Genomic DNA, 20,942 nt, shown 5'->3' with positions numbered 1-20,942 from the left:
ACAGATGCAAATCAAATGATCTTTGCTGTACCAGTCAGAGAGTTTTGCTCTAACACAATCATGTTTGCGGCATAAACTTTGTATTTATAAGACATCGAACAGAGTAGCTGCTGCTTCTTAAATTATTTTGAAATACTCTTATGTTAGATAAACCAGCAAGCTATGAGAAATTAGGAAATACTGTTCAGCCAAGGGAGGTGGGGGGAAAACCCCAAACCTATATTATTATGCTAACATTCTGTTAACATCTTACCAAAAAATCTTATTAAAAATATAAATAAATAAAAGCTTCTTAAAAAATAATAAAAAAAAACCAGAAATACAAGATGGAAATGAAGCTTCTCTATTCCGGTCTCTGTTTTAAGATAAACTTCAAGGCCCTTTCCAAAATATTTTCCTCTGAATCTTCAAAGGGCATTTTACAGCCTAACTTATACTCCAAACTAGAAATTTCCTCTCCAAATATGTAACATAAAGCATCCTTGATATAAACTCAGCCCCATTTTTCTTCTTTAGACAAGAAAAAATTAATGGGTACCATTCTTATTAAAGGAAAAAACGCTCTACTCTTTGTTCAGTGCTATAAATCTTAATGAAAGCCTGGCAAAAAAATAAATGTGTACAAACTATATAATCTATATGTTTTATGAGACAAGATTTGAGTGCTTATAAACCACAATTTAGGGCTACTGACTTGCTTTTTACCCTAATTAGTGGTGAGACTTCACTTAGTACTCCAGGGTTAGGATTACATTCTAAAAATAGGTTTCAAATAGACCGTATTTTTCTAAATTTTCTCCTACTCTAATAGCAGGTAGTCAGCCAGGGTCAGTTGTCATGTCTTTGAAATTTTGGTACTATCTTAAATTCCATTTCTCTTTTCCTCATTACAAGAATTCTGAGAACTTGGACCCTGGCTGCCAATTTTCTTGGTCACCCTAAAATGTTATTGCTAATTAAAGCCTTTCTAGTCATCCCGGAAACATCAATATTCTTAATACCTTTTTGTTCTAAAAAATATCTTGCAATATAGCCAAGGAAAAGTGAATTTGGCAGAGTCTTAAAATGAACCTGTCATTTTCTAGAAGACGTGCCATTATTCATATAAATTAGCAGCAAAGTGAGCAATGCTTGAATTAGCACAGAAGTTGAATTTTCCTGTTCCCACACTGATTTAGGGTCATTCATAATCATTACTTTGCACATCCAGCCAGACCTAACAAAGGGATAGATGCTCTAAAATCTGCTGGAGAAGGTTTCAAACAGAAGCCAACCGTTTGCTAACAAATTGTATCCAACAACAGTATTAGATGGTTCATATTTTTCTGATAAATCATTTTGGCCCACTCTTCTCCGCAGTGGATGCTGTAGCCAGAGGGTGGGGGGAGGGAGTTTAGACGCAGAATTAAGAGAATTTGCTGTGGAACGACTTCGCTAGATGTTAGGTATATGCATATAAGAAATTACTGATTAAAAAAAACCCCAAAACAAAGAGATACTGAACTGTGAATTATACCTTACTGAACTTTTGAGCATTACATATCTTACTCCAATTTTTCCCTCTGCCCATCCCTGCAGAGGTGATCAGTCCTTCATTCCCAAAACCTCTCTTTCATGAACACTCTTGTATGAAGCCTCTGTAAGCAAACTCGAGCAACCATGAACCTTGAGCAGAGGGGAACCATAATCCAACAAGCGCGAGCAGGTGGAAGACAGACAAAGGGACTGAATCTAGGTTAGAGAAAGCGTGAGGTTACATGGCATAGGAGCACACCTTTTGGAGCAGGAGTCTGGAGGGGAAAGCCTCACCAGGTCGCTCAATTTTTAGGTTCCTTCTTTTCTGGTTTTATGGTAGATGTGTTCTGTGTTTAACAAACCTTACTTCCCATAAATGAAGGGATATTTTGTTCCTCTAGAAGAAGCTTTGCTTTAAGTACAGCCCAGAATGGGGTGGGCTTTTCGTAAGAAAAAAAAGAGGCTGCTGGCATCAGTTTAGTACTGTCATTTCTGTTAGCTAAAACAAGAAAATTATAAACAGTTCACCTTTTTAGGGCAGACTAGCAGCGGATGCACAGCAAGCCCATGCAGACTATCTAAATAAGTCAGCAAAGATGTGACACAGTGCTAAAACTATGACTAAGACCATTTGGAAGAGAAACCGTTCCTGTGGAAATGCATCCGCGTGATGAATGTAGTTCTGGGCACAGATTCCCCGTAAAGTTAACAAGGAAAATGTCCTCTTCCATATATGGCTGAGGCAATGCCTCTCCCAAAGCCAGCCGCCTGCCCGCCGACACACACAAGCTCACTTCCTTTACCTCCACCACTTAAGACCTTTTCCATCTGCTGAGTTTTGGAAAAACTCAAGTAAAGATTTGCTAATCTGGATTCAATTCTGATTGTTCTTTCACACTCCAAACCAGCTCCCGAGCCCTGCAGCAGCCTGGTCACAGCCGTGTCAAACACATCCTCCTGCAAGTCACTGGTTAGTGCTGTGCATTGCCCTGTTGCAGATCTTTCTATTAAGGGAATAAACCAAAACAAATAACGCCTAACTACACTAGACAGCCAGGAAACCACTGGTGGAGTGGGAACTAAGTCCCGTGCCAGTATTCAGCCACAGACGACGAGAACAGAAAAGAACTCATTGTTACAAGAAATAAATTAATTTTTTTGCGCAACATTTACATATTTTCTATTATACTTGTTCTCCCTGTTTTAATTAAATACTTGAAAAATATCCCAGAATCCTTGAAAAAGTGATTTCTTTTTTCCCCATGAAAAAAAGCAGCTCAAAGCTTACAAAAGGTAAGCTTGCCAAGAACTGGAATCTCTTTAACAACTGTATCACCAGTTGGATCCTTTTTAAAAGGCTGCAAATGGTGTGCTGTTGAAAAACTGATTTTAAAATTGTTTCTACACATTTGTGAACCGTACTCTATTTTTGTTAAATATTTTAGGAAGACAAACATGGATATAACCTTCAATGTTTGGACTTGTTGCTTTCCAAGTATTTTTGCTAACTGTCTCTACAAACAGTGATGCTTGAAGAGAAATTTTTCTTTATAAAACCAGCTTTGATGGAAATCTCTGGAGCTTCTAATTTTAAATGAGAGACTCATTAAGTGACAACAGGAAAAAGGAAGGATTAATTTCTCCATAGTGAGACTAATTTTGAATTTGCAAATCAAATATTTAGCACCTTTGTATTCTGCTAATCTTCATGGTACTTAGAAATTAAATTTACTCATCCACAGCACTAAAGCCTTTTGCAGCTTTTTTAATTTATTTATCAGAACAGCAATAGCATCTGTGCAGAAAATTAAGTGGGCAAATGGGATCAAGTGAAAAGGATAAGAGGTATAGAAACAGTAATTCATTTGAAATGAAATATGGATGGCTATGCTGCTCTCCTCCCCCCACTCTTCAGCTTAGCATTTCACCACACCTGACACAGGCCACAATTTATACCGATATTAAGGCAACGTTGGCAACAAGCCATTCGGCCACTGCAGTTCTGTTCTACTCAGCCCAGCAGCTCCATCCTCATCCACCCTAGTACTCCAGCGTCCACCAAGCCAATGCCAAGCAGAGGAAAACACTACAAGGCATCTGCCCCTGCTGTGTACTGAAGTGTGCCTTGCTGCAAAGCTTTCTGCCGAAATACATAACCACACTTCAGACCTCAAGGGAAACACTGAAATACACAGCAAGAGTTGAGGAGTTGTGCAGAAGCCACCTTTTTTGAGGCAACAACCAGACAGCCTACTTATTCACATCCCCACACACCACTATAATTACAAACCTAGAAATGAATAAGCAGCTCACACTTTTGGACTAGCGTTCATGCATCCCGCAGACCGACATCTCTTTGAATACCGCAGACTGACACCTCTTTGCATCAGCTGTGTTGTCACAGGTTTAAAGCTTGATTCAGAAATGCTGTATGGAATTGATCCCTCCTAGAGCTGAGATTATGTTTACAGACACTTTCATCTAGTGTAAAGGATGGAAAGTCACTTAAGAGAGCTGCCTCATCCTCCTTGTTGATTATTCACCCATGCTAATCAACCTCCTCGTTGATTATTCCTACTGCTTTCCTTTCTGAACAGTGCCAGCATCAGCGCAGCCACCGAGGAATGCTGAAGAGCGGAAAAGGTCTGGCTGAAACACTAATCCAGCAAAGAAAGTGGCTAGTTTTAGCCACCTGGGTACAAAAATGCTTGTCCTGGCATGGCAGAGGTGATGAGATGGGGACGGAGAAAAAAAAAAAAAACGAACTAGTGGGGAAAAATAAAATTAAAAAAGGCAAAGGATACTGCTTCTCAGCCACAGTCCCCGGCCGTATGCTGGACTACAGTGCTCACACAGCCAGCCCCCACCCCCAGTCATCAAGGCTCTGGCTATAAAAAGAGCAGGAAGAGACATGTTTCTAAAATAAGCAGAATTAAATAGTCTCTGGAGATGCCTGTTTCAGGACTTGATGGCTACCCTGCTAAAAAAGTTCCTTTTTCCCCTCACTCCAGAAGGTTTAGTGGCTTTAGTCAAGGGCCACGCTTTTCAGCATGAATTTTATGGATTGGCAAGACGAATCCCATTCACGTTTCTGAAAAAAATGGGGGGGGACACCAATTTTTTTAACTGGAGAAACCAAACAACCCCAGTGACATGGGACAGCAATTACACAGACACTACAGACCTCCACCAGCACTCCCGAGAGCCAGAACTGCCACTGTTAATTACAAACCCAAATTTGCCTGGGCATGCAGCAACTCTAAGCATGTCTGCTTGTACAACAACTTGCTACAAAGCAGCAACTCACTACAAAAGAAAGTGGTAAAATGGTATCTTGCTGCTCTGTCTTGAGAGAAGTATATGGCTCAAAGGCACAGCTACAGAAATTAAAATGTTTCACACAAAGGAGTTAACTTTTAATCAAAACTTCCAAGTTTGTGGTGTAGATTTTCCAATGAACCTTAAATAGGTAATTCTTCATTTGTGACCTCAACAGCTATCTTATCTACTTAATCAATGCAAATGTTACTGTAATACTGAATGATAGCTGGGATACACTGCTTGCACAGTAAATTCCAGGACCACCATATCATGAAACTACTTGATGCATTCTTCTTCATGGAGGTGGAGATTTGGGGTAAACACAGGTGTCTGAAAAGCAAGAAATTTGAATCAAGGAACTAAAAACGTAACTCACCCTGCGACACTGCTTGTTCCCTGAATGTGGACGAGCCCTGTGATGGCTGCCCTTCAGGGAGGTCCAGCTCCTGATCTTGCACCATCAGAGACGAGCTAGCGGAGTATCCCCATGTAGGGGAAGTGAACTTGATGGAAACAAAAGTACAGTCTCAAGAGCAGGACTTTGCAGCACCCCAATCCAAATCAAAATGCCAGGAGTAAGCTTGCTTTCCACAGCCTGTCTACTAGCCTACCAACAACATGGCTCATCAAGACCACAATATTCTTTCTCCCCCTGGCAACTTCGCAGATGTTAATGGAGCAGGTTTTGAACTGTGTGCAGTAATATGGAAAGAACGGGATATTAATCCAGATTAATGTGCAAAATAAGAAATTCTTTAGCACTGAAACAGCTTTCACACAAAAAATTCATCTCATCAAGACTGCTTACTCAAATTGTGTCCTGAAAAAGCTTTAAGGCATAACCACTTCAGCTACTGTGGCACTACAGGATAAAAGAATCAGCAGTGTTTCACATGGGACTTAAGTTTCTGTCAGTTATTATCTCTAAATTAATGGAATAAAACAAGCATAGTCACCAAATACTCATGATAAGCACTTCCATAACCACTCTGTTTTAGTGGGGCATCACAAGTTAATATATAACCATAATAAACCAGTTAGGACAGAAAACTAATTTTCTGCTTAGGTTAGGGAGACTAGCTCCTTCAGTACAGTTCTCTCAGATTATCCGCCACAATTAGTGTACATTACTGGTTAGTTCAGAAGATCCCCCTGCAGGGGTGGGAATAAAAAAAAAAAAATATGGGAATATACATTTCTGCATGTCAGAACCACAGGGAAACATATCAGAATTCTACAGATTCTGCATGGTAACCACTGTGCCCCCCTCCTATGCTTAGGAAGGCAGACATACACAGTAACTCAACTGGTTTGCTAAGACTCTCAGTTATAGTGCATTCCTACCCATAGTTTATTCATACTTACAGCTCTAAAAATTTTTTTCAGGAGATCAAGTCGCTTAAAATTCACCAAAAATGACTGGATTCAATGGGAAAAATCAATAAGCGTTAGGTTCTAAAATAGACTTGCAGCTCTGAAACCACTACTGAAAACTCAGCATGGGCTCCTGCACCGCACCACTTCTTCAGCAGAATACATGAAAGTGTCCATGTACAAGTATGAGGAGGCTGAGGCCGCAGCTCATGAGAACACATCTGGAAGGCTGTTCATGGTATCTGCTTGTGTCCCCAGAGTATGGCGTGTTTGTTAGTTTATATAGCACACAGCTGCTTCAAGACAGAGCAGCGAACTTCACAAGCACTCACACAGTTTGACTATATTATTCTTTTTGTATAGAATTCATTGATATTTGTTCCTGAATCTCACAGGAGCCCTCAACTTAATGACAGTTCTAAATAGGGGAATGAAAAGCAATTAGGTATTTTTCTGAAAAATACTTTTTTGTCTTGATTTGAATTTGAGTGGAATCCAGTAATTTCCATCCACTTGGGTGGAAATCCACCCAAGTTAGGTGCCTGGCTGCAGGGAGGGGGGTGAAGATGGAGATTCTTTTTGATAGAACACCTAAGTTTCCTCTATTATCAGGAAAAAAGAGGTACTGATTTCAGAACAACTGCAGATGATAAAGTTTTCTGATATTTGACATCTCTCCACCTTGAGAAAGATGAAATGTGATAAATTCAGTTGTGATACAGTTTGTATGACAGAGGGTGGCAATGGTTCCCAGATATTTTACAGCACTGAGGCATACCCAAGAAGTAAGATAATTGGGCTCCAGTCCCTCCTCAGGCCCAAAGGGTTTGAATTAATTTCCTGGGAATGCTCTATCAGCCTACAGGATATACTAATAAGAGCACTCTCCACCACTCTTACTAAACCAAAGCTGCTATGCAACCAAGAATGAAAGGCATGGAGACAGAAAATGAGCTGATAAAGTTTTGACTCTTGTTTATCTACTGCAGCACTCAGGTGGCAGGAGGCAGAAGAAAGATGTAAGTGGGGTTCAAGATCCTGTTCCCTGTAAAATATATATATATATATACACACACACAGATTTTACAGCGCTTTGTCAATGGATAAAAGCAAAGGGAGTCTTGGGACCATGATTTGGAGTATGAGCTTTATTTCTCTCTCGCCAAACACCCTAACCTGCAGGAAAGTGAAAGGAAACAGACGTTCACACTCAGACACAGAAGAGAGCCTTGATGACAGGCTCCTGCAACTGGCTGCAAACCTAAATAATACTCATTACAAGCAAAAACAAGTTGTGTAGTAAATTGTAAAGAATATTAATGCTGCTAAAGCCTACTAAATTTGTCTTTGTCTTCTTTAAAGAGTCACACAAATCCAGATTTCACGCTGACAATGGTGACAGAAAGTAAAAGAATGAGAAAAAGATGCGCAGGGACGATGTGAAGATGCTGCCACTGACAAAGAGCCTTCACCTATCAAGTCAGCAAACCCCAAGTGCAACCTTGATCTCTTCCCTTTGTTCTGACGCCTTTCGGGGAGCACTGCGGTGCAGGCAGGACTGACACTGGTTAGTCAGCACTACTTTTGAAGTAGCGACCTTTTTTCAAATAGCGTATGTACATACCGCCATGCACGGAAGATTTATAATTCATGAGTAGACCTCCTTAGTACCACCATACGACCAACAATTAATAATTTAAGAAGAACACTTTACTGTATTAACCATTCTTGTCCCTCATTTGGCCCTAATGCTAACAAAGCGACTACTTGTGTAATGTTTTCTTGACCTGTGGAATCATAATTTGAACACAAGATTCCACAGTTTAGGAGTTGCTTTGGAAAGCATCTTGATGCTTGAAAGGCAAGTAGTGCTTAGACACAGCTCTTGTGAACAACCAACCTGTGTATGACAACCACATATAGGAAACCCTTTAAAAGCCAAGAGAGGTGCTCTTTCTCATATGAGAATATTATTTTTTCCACGTAGGTTTATTTAGATATTTTAACAGGCAATTATCCACGTGACAACTGTATTTTGGAAAACTAGACTAACAAAGAAGTGCATTGTGCTTAATGTTCAATGTTAAATTAGGAGAAAAATACAGCTCTGCATATTTTCAAACAGAGCAGGCAGAGGCCTGCAGCTACATCTAATTAAAACACCAGCAATATGCTTTTACTGTATTTTACCTATGGCTTATACCTAGTTTCAGCTAAAACTTTTGCATCTTTTTCTGAAAAGCCCGTTTGTAACTACTTCTTGCTACCCTAGACCTCTCAAACTATTGTGCTTACTAAAGCATGGACTAAAAAAGCAGAACACCCCACCACCACACACCTGCACTCCTCTCTTTCACAAAGAAATCCCGTGTTAGTGCATCTTGCCCACATAAAGCTGGGATTCCTACAAGGACATTATGAAGCTCCTTGAATTTTAAGCAAGGATAAAATAATAAAACCTATTCATAGATGGCTTATGCTAGCATGCAAGTGCACACCAAAGACAGCACCTCTCCAAGGCTAAACAGCTAACAAACCAAGCCCATGGGTACCAATACTGTGGTTGAAACTATTTTCTGTATCTACAGCAGCTTTGATACATGTGCACCTTGAAAGCTTCCTCTTTAAGGATAAATATATAATGAGGACACGTAAGTTAAGGTTAAGGACATGTAGGTAAGTTTTGGTTAAGAACCAAAACAATTGATTCCCCCCCCCGCCATTAAAACTACCACTGGCAAAAATATCTGTTTTCCATATTTTTGCCAACAGAAGTTTCCAGTAGTTCAAGCCTATTACAGCATTAATGACTCGAAGCATGTTGCCTCCATGAATTTGTAAGAATTCTCACTGTACTCAATCTCACTGTTATCAAGCGGGCATTTTTCTGTAACAAATATTTCAGGGTTTTCATTATTATAAGCACCTCTTTACGCAACTGTGATCAAATCAAGAGAAAAAAAATAAATCTCTGTTGTTTCATCAATTTTCAAATGCTTTTAGACCCATCAGTTATTTTTGCCATGATAATTTCATTTCTCCTCTTTCTTAAATGTGACACCTTTTCTTGGTGGTGGAGAGTGTGAATTGACTATTTAGCTTGTTTACATAGGTCTTGCTAGCCCACAAGACTTCTTGGCTAAGTTTAGAATTTCCATCTTAGACAAATTACAATTAGCAATGTCACATAATGATTTCAGCCAGTCTAGTAGAAAACACGGGTGTCTGTTCCTTGTGGTAGTATTAAATTCCCCACACACTCTGCACCACTTACTACTCCCATAAAGAGACTATTCAATTTTGTGCAACTTAAACCTCACATTCATCCACACAGGGGGACACAAAAAGTTTAGTTAAACATATAAATATAGCTCTTACGCAGTTGACTCTAACTGATGCTTCTGAGGCTGTGCTGTCCACAACTGTCACAACATCTGGCTAAACTTGCTTTAACTCAAGCTTTTCTTTTAAAGGAAAAGCAGAACGGAAGCATGTACATTCTTAAGGAAAAAGCTCAAGAATTCCAGTTAATACAGTGTCTCGCTCATCTATTTCCTTAAGAGAAAACAGTTGCAAATGTCTTGCTGGCTATTGCTGCAGGTACTGCAGGAAGCCATAAGCTGGCACACCGCAAAGAGTAAACTGAGCGGAAACTCCGTCGTTACATGGCAGTGTTCACCCACCAGTAGCTATCATTAACACTCAGGGTACAGCTTCAGCAACCAAAACCAAGATGAAAGCAAACTGCTGCTGAAAGGAGCAGCAGCGCTACAGCATCCTCGCCTCTGAAACAGCAACCTCTGCCCCTGCGCTCCCACTCGTGGACCTGCCCCACCACCATGCCAAGCCAGCTCCACTTACTGGGCTGGCAGAGCAAGAACTTGAGTCACCCCCTTCCCCTCCACATCGAAACCCGCTTTCTTTAAGCCTCAGCGAGCTGAAACAGACCTCCAAACAGACAGAGAAGTGATGAGGAAACAACTTCTATAAAGCGGGAGGTGGCTGTCAGACTGACTGACCTCCGAAATTGCACCGTGCTCTAAACCAGCCTAAATCCAGGCTGTCACGGGCCCACCTTCCTCCTCAGCTGGCCTTGGGTGAACTGTTGTGAATGCTCTGTAACACAGCCAGCCAGTTTGGGGAGCTATTCTGATGTCACTTTTATATTTTTCCAATAGGTTAACAGAATAAATTAGTTGGCCAAAAAATTAAGACAAGTGAAAAACAAAACACTGAAGGTTTTGGTTTGTGGGTCGTTTTTTGGGGTTTTTTTTTGAGGGGTGATGGTGGGGATAAGTAGGTAACATCAGGCAAGTGGTAAGGAAAACGCACATGAAGAAATAATGAAAAATTGGTCATGCCACAGAAATACATACAGCCTTATAAATCTGTATATACCTATGAGATTGTTTTATATATATTTAATTCCATATATATTTTATTTTACATATTTATGTGATATATATATTTATATCTATCTATCTCATGATGATTATTAACTCAATGGCAGTGATAACTGCCTAGGTACAAGCACACAGTGAAACAGTGGACTTTATTCAGATTTTAATCCTGAAGTTTGAGCACTTGCAAAAAGCTCACCAATCTCAGGAAAAAAAATACTTCAACCTTAAAATAAATCTTTTTTTTTTCTTTAAAAAAAAAAAAAAAACAAAACAAAAAAACCAATGGACCCATCATAAAGTACTTTATAAAAAAGCAGTACCTGCCTGAAAAACCTGCCTATTAATACACTTCTGCTGCTTTCCAGAGTTGGATTTTAAGCCTGGAGTCCACAGGCTGCTTCTAAGAGGACTGCAAAAGATAATAAAAAGATGAGGTTTCTCAAAGCAGCCAAGCAGATTTGCTACCAGTTTGCCACTACTGAACAGAGCTCAACGGGCCCTAAAATCTCCCAGTCTGCACCCTTCATCTATCTGGTGCCAACTGCGGACGATACTTGCACCTCCTAAGACAGTGGAACAAGCTGAGCAATAACTCCTTGCTGAGTTATTTCTCACCTGATCTAGCAAGCTAAGATGGATTACTCAAGTCAAGAGAGTACTGAAGTATGTACAAGCAGATGCTGTGAGGTGCCACAGCAGTTTATACCAACTTATCTCTGGACTACCACAGTCCCACACTCTTCTCGCTATTAGCTGCACATTTTCCTATTCCTCCCCTTGGTCTAAAGCATGTCAACCAGATCAGCTACTTCAATGACTTACTGTACAACCTTATGACTTCCACCACTGATGCAAGGAGGACAGCAAGACTGCACAGCTACAGGTAGAAGGGACAGTTAAGACCTACATTGGTATAAATTGCTGCAGAGACACATTCCTATGAAAATAAAACACATTCTCAGTTGAATTCATGGTTCAACGGCCACTGGAACATTTTACAAAATACGTAATTCAGGTAAATTTGAAAATCACTTGTCTACTATGGAACGTTGAGTTATCGCTAATGAGTGCGCGCTTTTTTTTTTTTTAAAACTCTGCAGAGGCACAGTATTAAAATTGCTTCCAGCAACAAGCAAATGTTAATCATATTAAATACAGACATTATTCATTTAGGAAGTGAAACTGTATTGTGAATTAAGTGCCAAAAAGAGACAGTATCTGTGCAAGCTTTTTTATTACTACCTAACCACTCTCCAGATTGGTCAGCTGGCAGTGATAAAAATGCTGGCAGAAATTTTACACACTACAGTTACTCTTTAATGCTAAAATTGAGTTTTTCACTGAAACTGGTGATACCAGCAACATGGCTACATAACATATTAGTCTAGCCTTTGAAAAGTTATGTAAACAACATCTGTAGCGGAGGGAGGTAACACAATCATACAAAAAAATAACATTTATCACTGTTTATCAATTTTATGATGCATTTTAAACAACCTATAGCCGATATGTGTAGTACGTTCTTCCAAAAAAGGAAATTCGCTGTTTCCTTTTTTATGCTCAAGTCCACACCCAGGAAAAATTACACTGAAATTCTTGAACACTAATTTCTCACACAGATTTGTATTTGCATAGAAATGACAAAAACATCACAAAAAAATATTCCCCATTTTTGAACTGTACAGTAAAAGCAAAGAGCAAATGTTATCTCCTAAAATGTTGCACTTACAGATGTTTCGGAAATGTGTGTAGGTTACATTCATGCACAACTGAAAGACAGATTTTTAATCTACTCTGACATAAAACCAGCATAGTGACATTTCAAAAATGGTCAAGCCTTGTATTTTGTGCAGATGGGCTACAGTGTGCCTTTCAGCATCAGGACAATCTTTAGCTAGCACCAGAAAGCAAGCACGTTAACATACACTAAATACAACCTTGCAAACATACAAAGGGAACCTCGGAGAAGGTAATTCCTGACTTTATCCTATGCCCATCAAAACTAAAAAATAAAATATCAGTGTAATAAAAATAAAAAAAAAAAATAAAAAATCAACAGCCAGAACACTGGCAGCACATAATCAACCTTGCTTACCCTTGTCAATCTTGTGGATGATGCTACCAAAGATTTCCTCATTTCTCCTTTTTATTATCAGAAGAGGAAGCATTTCACTTGCTGACTGGACAAGCACAATGTCTTCAGACACTCCACTACCACAGATGCAGTAATAACAAGAGAAGTCACCCCAATGCAAAATTTAATTCCAATTTAATGATAACCAACTACTAACATGTGTCATCTTCTGATCCCTGGGAGAGTGCTTTTTATTTAACATCAAAAAGATTATGTTATTTTGCATTCATCTCCACTTCAGAAATAGGCTTTCCCTTTAGCTGTACTCATCTTCACACAAAACCCTTTTACCTAAGACTTGGAAAACCAGACAACTGAGGGTCTAGGCAGAGCTTGGATGTTGCCCAATTTAATACTTGAGCGACTGAATCTGCAGAGGATGCCGGCCAAGCTACCAGAATGTCGGGTCCTTCAAATGACCCCCTATGGTCCCTGATATGCTCCTGACACTCAGGTTACCCCACAGCTCGCTGGGACAGCATCCTGTGATCTTCTGCTTTATGGCAGCAGAAGGCCACAGATGACTCCTCGTGGGTCGTGCCAGCCTACAAAGACACAGACCAGATGAGGACAGATCAAACGGCTTCGTGGAGCAGCTAGCTACACAAAAGGCAAACACAACTCTCAGTGCCAATGCCCGAGGTTAGCACCACGTTAAGACACACTGAACTATAATTCCACCAAAGAAAATGAACAAACCCTACAGTGGCAGCTTATCCTCCTTTTTCCTTTGCAATAGGGAATGGCCCCCACATCCTTATCTCAGTACTTAATTCAAGCTCAAGGCTATGCCAAACCAGACATCCCGGTCTCAGGTTTGTTTTTCGAAACCACAACCTCAGGGACGAAGTACGCATTAATATCCAAGATACTACCTTTGACTCACAATATCACTATTTCCTAAGTGAAATACTGACTCTTTCTAAATTAATCTAATGCAATTATTTTTCTTCTTTTGTAAATAACCACAAATCAGTCATCTTTGCATGAGGGTAGGTTCAGTGTTTCAGTTCAGCCCAATATATAATTATTGTTTTTCATTCTACCACAAAGGACGAGAAAAGAAGAAGAAAGCTTTCACTTTTTCCGTTCAGCTTCCACACCAAAAGTGCCTTTAGCTGAACAGCTCTAAACGTAAAAAATGTATTTGTTAATAGCCATAACAGAAAAATTAACTGCATGTGAGTACTTGTATGTAGCATGTATTCTACACAGATATTTATAGCTTAACACAATAAGAATCCATATAAACAATGTCTGTCCTTCCTGCTTATGAACTAGGATGTACCAAGAGCAGAAATTAAAACTAAGCTAAGTCAAAACTAGGACTAAGTTAAGCGTAACTGATCTTGTACAAAACACAAATCAGAAATAGATGAACTGCAAAAATTATGTTGATCATTTTGGGGAAGAAAATACTGGCACTAGATATTGAATATGTTTTCGTTTATGAGCATTTTGAGAAGAATCTGCACTTAAACATGGTCTTACAAATTAGAAGTTTAGAGAAAATGACTATAAACAGAAAACTAATTATTTGCTGGCAGAGCGTGAGAACTGCATTAATTTATCAAAGATACACAAGATGTTTTTCTGTGGGATAAAGAAAAGAACGGCAAGAAAACACCAGTATCTTCTTAGCTCTTACTAGCAATAACAAAGTTAAGATTCCAGCCTCAATTTTGTTACTCAAACTTCACACTGTAATAAAAACCACAATAATACTAATGATATTTTGCTGCTGCTGTTGGAAAAGAAACAAAGCACGTGAAACTGCTTCTAAGACAGAAAGCATATTTCATAACCCTTTTTGCAGATGACTGTTAAGAGAAATTGAGAAAGATATAGACAAAAATATCACTCTAATATTAAAGAGGCTTACAGGTCAGGTAGGAATCCTATTACCTTTCCCCAAATAAAACATTAATATTATGGTCTCATCAGGCTACTTTCCCTACCATGTGCTTGGTTATGTGCAAATTATGTACTAATTTAGTGACTTTACCATCTCTGTGAACATCTTCAATCTGTTAATGGGAGAGTATGATAGCCTGGGAAGTCCACTAACCACTCTGATTATTCTAAGAATAAAAAAGTAAAATAAGGTGGTTATTACAAAAATACAGGATGTTTAATAACAACATTCTGCTAATAAGAACACCTTAGTACTGAAAAAGACAACTGTACTATTTAGTGATGCATAACCAGGTGTCCAGTGTCTCATTTTTCACTCACAGAAGCTAGAATTTTCATTTTCTTTCTGTAACGTTCCCAGTACAAGCTATTCAGCAAGCCTACGCACATCTTAGATCGGGTTAGAAACTCATACAGCCTGTTATGAACACAGCTAAAGCACATGACAGTTTCTTACAATGAAGCTGTATATACTTTTTACTGGTGCTTTTACCACCAATCCATATGGTGGGAGAGAAGAAAGTTTAAAGAAAGATCTCGTCGCAGATTTATCCTGACTTACAGTTTCAACAGTTTAGGTTACTGGGCCATGCCTATGCAGGACAAATTAGAAAAAAAGAAAAAAGTAGAACTTGTCTTCCCATCTGTGGGTAAACACAAAAATGACTTTGTAGGCCACCCCAGAAACTACATAACCATGGCAGCTGACAGATACTGGTCAATATTGTGGCCCACTGCGGTTACTGCATGACAAGTAACATCATCCTTCTCAGAAAGTTGGCAACAGAATACACAACGGAACCGAGCAACACAGAGTGAGGAGGAACTAACTACACAGAAAAAAGCAGATGGTATCGGCCAACATAAGTGTCAACATTATTTACCATTAGAACTAACAAAAAAAATTAAATCTTTTGACACAGAAGGAGCCTTAAATCAGGCCAAGATACTGCCAGTGTCTGTCCAGGAGACAGAGCCATAGAATTTGTTCATCCATTCATTTGTTCATAATTTTGTGACACTCCCTCTTGAAAAACAAACAACCAACCTCTTCAGAAACAATAGCTAACTCTCCCCTACACCAAAAACTCATTTTCCTGTAAAGCCTTGAGATGCATGTGTTTGTATAAAAAACACCCATGCACACACACCAGAACAGAAGCCTGAAAAATCTCAAGTTGTCTAACCAGGAACGTTAAAACTGCTAACAAGAACACTACTACTAGAGTAAGTGCCCTCAAACCAAGGCAAGTAGAGCAAGTGGGAACAATCTGTAGAATCAGCAATATAAAAACAGACAGAAGCTCTGCGAGAGGTAGGAAAACACAGGCTTAACTCTGAGTTTTCTGATGCTGGGAGACAGGGAACTTTCTACAAGGCACAAAACGTAGCAGATGACTTAAAAATCATCAGTACACACACTGGCAAGTACTTTTTAATGACACTTCCAAAATAAATCTAACTACATATTGCCTTAATTACATTTTTAAGAATTATTTAATTTAAGTAATTGCTTTATGAGCTCTACCAATAGATCCTGAGAAGCTTAAAAAAAAAAAAGAAAAAAGAAAAAAAGGCAGCCTCAAGAAGGATTCCCTCTGAGAGGGCTGACTGCAGCTCCTAAGAATTAAAAGGATGCCAAGGGGATTGGCCATCCTAAAAAAAAAGATGGAAAAAATAAATCACTCGAAGTTCTAGAAAAGCAAATGAGGGCAGAATAGGCTCTGCTACTGCCAAGCCTGAATTCTCTCTTTTCTGGATCTAACCAATCTCTCTTCCAAGTGCCATGTGAGGAGGCATGAGCAATCTTAAAGCTAGCTATCTTGCCACAGTTAATAACAATTAAGAAAACCCCTGCCTGTTTTAACTTCAGTTTTGCAACATCTGACTGATTATAATAGTCTCTCTCACACAGAAGGGGTACAAAATATATTTGGAAAGGGGTGGGGAGGAAGAGGAGGTAGGGTATACCAGTCGCCAGCAAAGTTCCATGCAGCCTCTACTCTTTCCCCTGAAAAACCCACTCCCCAAGGCACATGGTGGGTATGACGCTTCCTCTGAACTAACAGGGAACAGAGGGCAGCGCAGCTCACACCTCTGCTCCCTACCTGTATAGTGACACGACTGAAGGCACCACATGCAGGTCTGTACTGAAGAAGCCCAGGCCCCCTGGCCCGCAGGCAGGAGAGGAACAGCAGGGACTTTGCATGCATGTCCGCTAGAAGGAAACTTCTATGTGTATGGAGCCTGTTCCAGAGCTACAGCCTTTGATGGTGGCTTACAGAACGAGTCCCATCAAGAGGAGATTCTTCAACAGCCTGTTTAACTGCAGTCCTGCCACAATTGCAATTGGAACCATTTCTGAAGGCCACGTAACCAAGAGCCATCGACAGCCAGGAAGCCTGCAGCAGGCTGATCAGAGGGCTGGGAAAACCACCAGCTAAGTGTGCATCACATCACCCAACTAAATCAAGACTGGGTGGAAAGGTAGGCATGACAACTATTTACAAACAACTGAAGAGCACTCATACCAGTGGCAACGAGGGAATTATATTCAGGGCAATGGAGAACATAGCACGTGTCCACCCCATGTTTGCATCGCTCTCCCCAAGCTTGCGTTTCTGCTACGCAAGTTATCTACTTCCTGAGCCTTGCTATAGCAAACAAGCTCTTTTCAAAACTGCACCATAACAGAGCTACCTTAAGAGAGCTATAGGGAGGATGGTTAAGAGCAGAGGAATGAAATCATGAATCAGGAAGAAAGAACAGCAGGAAAAGTTTCCTGACAGTTTGTTTTCAGCTGTGGGAATCACTTCCCAAAGGAAGTGGTAGAAGATTACCCACTTGAGTCACTTAAAACTCAAGACAAAACACTGAAATTCTGCACTCGCATCAGAAATTGATACGTATTTTAAGAGAAGCTCGCATCCCTCCGAATCAGTCCTTCACAAGGGTGGGCATACCCAGGAACATGATGCAGGTCGGTTGACCAAATGTACAGAGCTGGCTGCACACACAAAGAACACCAGATTTTTACCTGCTGACATTTCATTTTGAAATAAGTCTGGTTCATTTATGACGAGGCTGGCAAACAGATACAGCATTTACCAACTTCAACTTTAATCAAGGTAAGATTTCGTTCTGCACACCTGTCAGGTTTGCACCTTTCAGCTGAAACATCTTTGAAAAAGGACAAAAGTTGAAGGTGTTCGCATCCTAAACTTGCCTCATCTTGCCTACCTATTGCCAATGGCTCACTGTTTTTGCAACCCTTATAAATATAGCCTTAGGCAGGCTTACAAAATGCTACTTAATCATTTGCCAGAGGCAAGTGATATTTTTTCTGACAGGAGAATGAATCATCAATTTCATCACTGGGATGGATGTGGACAATGAACGTCTTCGCTACTTTTAAAGTCTTGTTTAATTTTGCTTAATTTACATCTTTTTAGTAGTAAAACATTTCTTAAAAAAAAAGCTGCTACCAAGTCATACTCATTTCATAATAGAAAAATATATTTTTCTTACCCTATCACCATCACCTACCAAATGATTAATGCACCGATAGTACAGATTATCTAAATCTGTTTTCACATACATAAAATCCTGCTCCATTTCAGCACTTAAGCACAAATGCAGCATTAGCCGTGAGCAGTTCCACTACTACGAATAGAGACAACCTAAAGGTTTGTGTGTCTTGGCATGAACACGACTGTAGCACCAATGGCAAATCTACCAGAAAAATCAACATTTCCACCCAACAGGTACGTGCACATGTGCTGGCATGAATGGACTGTTGTATTACACCAAAGACAAATGCAGAAGGAACCAAGAACACTGATCAACTTTTTTTTTTTCCCATCAGGAAAAACAGTCACAAAGACTACCTGATGAGTCTAACAGGCAGTCAGACACTTATTCCATAAGATAAAGACATCTGACATGGGCTAAACAGTGAGTCAGAAGGAATTTCATATCACTTCATGTTTCCTTCCAACCATCGGCATAGGAAGGCAGTAACATGGGACAAAACACCGTGCTCCTATCACTGTAAGTTATTTCAGAAATCTCCACATGAAGCATTTCACACTCAGAGGCCTCACATCCCCACTTCCACCCCGACACAAGCCTACAGCAAGCTATAAAGGCTCAGAGCAAAAACCGCACGAATTTGAACGCACCGAGCAGTCAAAACCCCGCACTACGATCGTGCCGTCATTCAAACGGTGCCCGCACCCCGCTCTTAATGGTCACTTTCAGCAGATACCTGCGGGTCAAAAATCTAGATATCCAAGTTCTTGCACTGCCTCATTCCTGCAACTCCCTTCCCAGCGCCCGCTTCCCGCGGGAGACGAGCCTTCCCCCCCCGCCCGGCTCAGCCGGCCCGGGCTCTGAGGGGGCGGCCCGCCCTCCCGGGGAAGCCGCCCCAAACTTCACCCAGCGCTGCCCCTTCCCCGGGCACCGCCGGGCGGGAGGCAGCGGACGGCACATGGCAGCTCCGAGCGGGGCACCGGCGCCCACCTTCGCTGTGAGGGAAGGGTCGGGGCGGCCCGGCCGTGGGCGCTGCCCGGGCAGGGCAGGGCCGGGCTCCGGGCGGACAAAGGCCTGGCCGGCCCCTACCGGCATGGGAGGCCCGAGGCCGCCGTCCCGCCGCCACAGGAAGCCGCGGGCTGGGCCCGACACCTTCCCGCCCGCCCGCCCGGGACAAGCACACCGCCCCGGCAGGCGCGAGGCGAGGCGAGACTCCCCCTTGTCGGCCCGGAACGGGCGCTGAGGGACCCGCGCCCCGGGGCGGTGGCGGCTCCCGGCTGCTGCCGGGCGGGCAGCGGGAAGTCGCTCTCGCCGTCCTCTGGACACGCCCGAGACGAGGCCCCGCGGGCCGGGCGGGCACCGCTCTGTCCGCTCCCCGGCCGGCTCCAACCCCCTCCCCGTCCTCCCCGCTACCTCGGCCATGGCCGCGGCACGGCGGGCTCCGGGCAGGGGGCGCGCTCCGGCCCGCCTGTCTGACTGAAGCTCCCCGGCGTCCCGGGAGCGGGCTGAGCTAGGCTGGGCGCGGCGGGACGCCCGGCCTCGCTCCCCCTCAGTCCGTCCGTCTGCCCGCCGCCTCCGCCTCGTCTCCGAGCTGCTGAGGGGGAGCCCCGTGCGGCGGGGGAGGGGAAGGTCCGCGCTCGGCCGCGCTTTCCCCGCCCCGGAAACACATTCCTCCCCGCTGCCGTCAAGCCCGGGCGGGGGAGGCGGGTCCGCTGCGGCGGGGTAGGGACGGAGGGAGGGAAAGGCTCTCCCTGCCCCGGGAGGGGCGAGAGGGGCTCGTCCCCCGCTTGTCCCCAACCTCCTTTCGCGGCGACCGCCAGCGCCTTATTTGGTGGGGTTTATTGGTGCCCCGGCCGCCCGTCGCCCCGCTCCACAGCCCCCGCGGGGCCGGGACATGCGTGGGGACAGCGGGGTGGCCGGGGAAGGCGGGGAGCGCCCGCCCCTACTGCTCGCAAATGTCCCCAAAAGCGGTGGGAGTCAGTAAGCGATGGGGGAGCTCGGCGTGAGACTGGTAGTCCAAGCTAAAAAGCGGATCCACCCCAAGTCCCTTGGCCGGAGTCTGCTGATGCGTGCCCTTGGCGTTTAGTGCTCCTTAAAGTAGGTTCTTGGAGGATCTACTTGTTAAAAACCCCAAAACATAGCATTTGTCACTTTTTTGAGGTAAGGAGCGATGGGAACCCAAACTATGAACGCACAGCTCACAGTCCTAAAATGTGTGGCCACTGGAGTTCTTATTTTGCCAGTTCTTACATTGGTATGATTGACTAAAAGAGGGGTGCTGCAAATTGAGAACAATTTTTATCCTGCTTTGTTTCCAGCTGCACTTCAAAATAAAAAAATTAATGGTGTCTCTGCCGTACTCAAGCACACCCTGTGATTCAACCCTGTGTTCCATGTGGGCAGTGCAGTTTTTTGGGGTGTAGTCTATTAACATCGCTGCATTAGTGGAAGCTTTGAATGCTGGTACAACCATAATTTTAAAACTTTTAAAATGGTGTTAGAAAATGAGATTGAAATGATAGACTGCTGCTCCAAGCAGCTTCATCAAAAGTAAACACTGGACAAATGAAGTGGAAGAGAAGTAACTTTGGCTATCAGAGATAAGGAAGCCAGAGACCGTATGTTGCAACAGGTAAATTAGTGTATAATATTAATACTGACAGGAACAGGGAAAGAAGCTACTATAAACCCAGCGTTTTTAAATGGTAGAAATATATGCCGTGCAAAATAAAAGCAAATGCTGGAAGGGT

The 20,942-nt window shown here is 42.1% G+C and overlaps 1 protein-coding gene across 2 annotated transcripts in view; it reads right to left on the bottom strand.

Moving 5' to 3' along the window:
- The window catches only part of ITGB1 (integrin subunit beta 1), a 44,166-nt gene extending 24,169 nt beyond the window's left edge, over window positions 1-19,997 (bottom strand). For both annotated transcript variants that reach the window (XM_074574252.1, XM_074574253.1), the window contains exon 1: window positions 19,606-19,997. In XM_074574252.1, the coding sequence (XP_074430353.1) occupies window positions 19,606-19,614 (9 nt within the window). In that variant the 5' untranslated portion in view covers window positions 19,615-19,997. The remainder of the gene's footprint in view (window positions 1-19,605) is intronic.
- Window positions 19,998-20,942: the final 945 nt, after the last annotated feature.

This window comes from Larus michahellis, chromosome 2 (genome assembly GCF_964199755.1).
Source record: "Larus michahellis chromosome 2, bLarMic1.1, whole genome shotgun sequence".
NCBI classification, from domain to species: domain Eukaryota; kingdom Metazoa; phylum Chordata; class Aves; order Charadriiformes; family Laridae; genus Larus; species Larus michahellis.
This window is presented reverse-complemented; position numbering and strand designations above follow the sequence as displayed.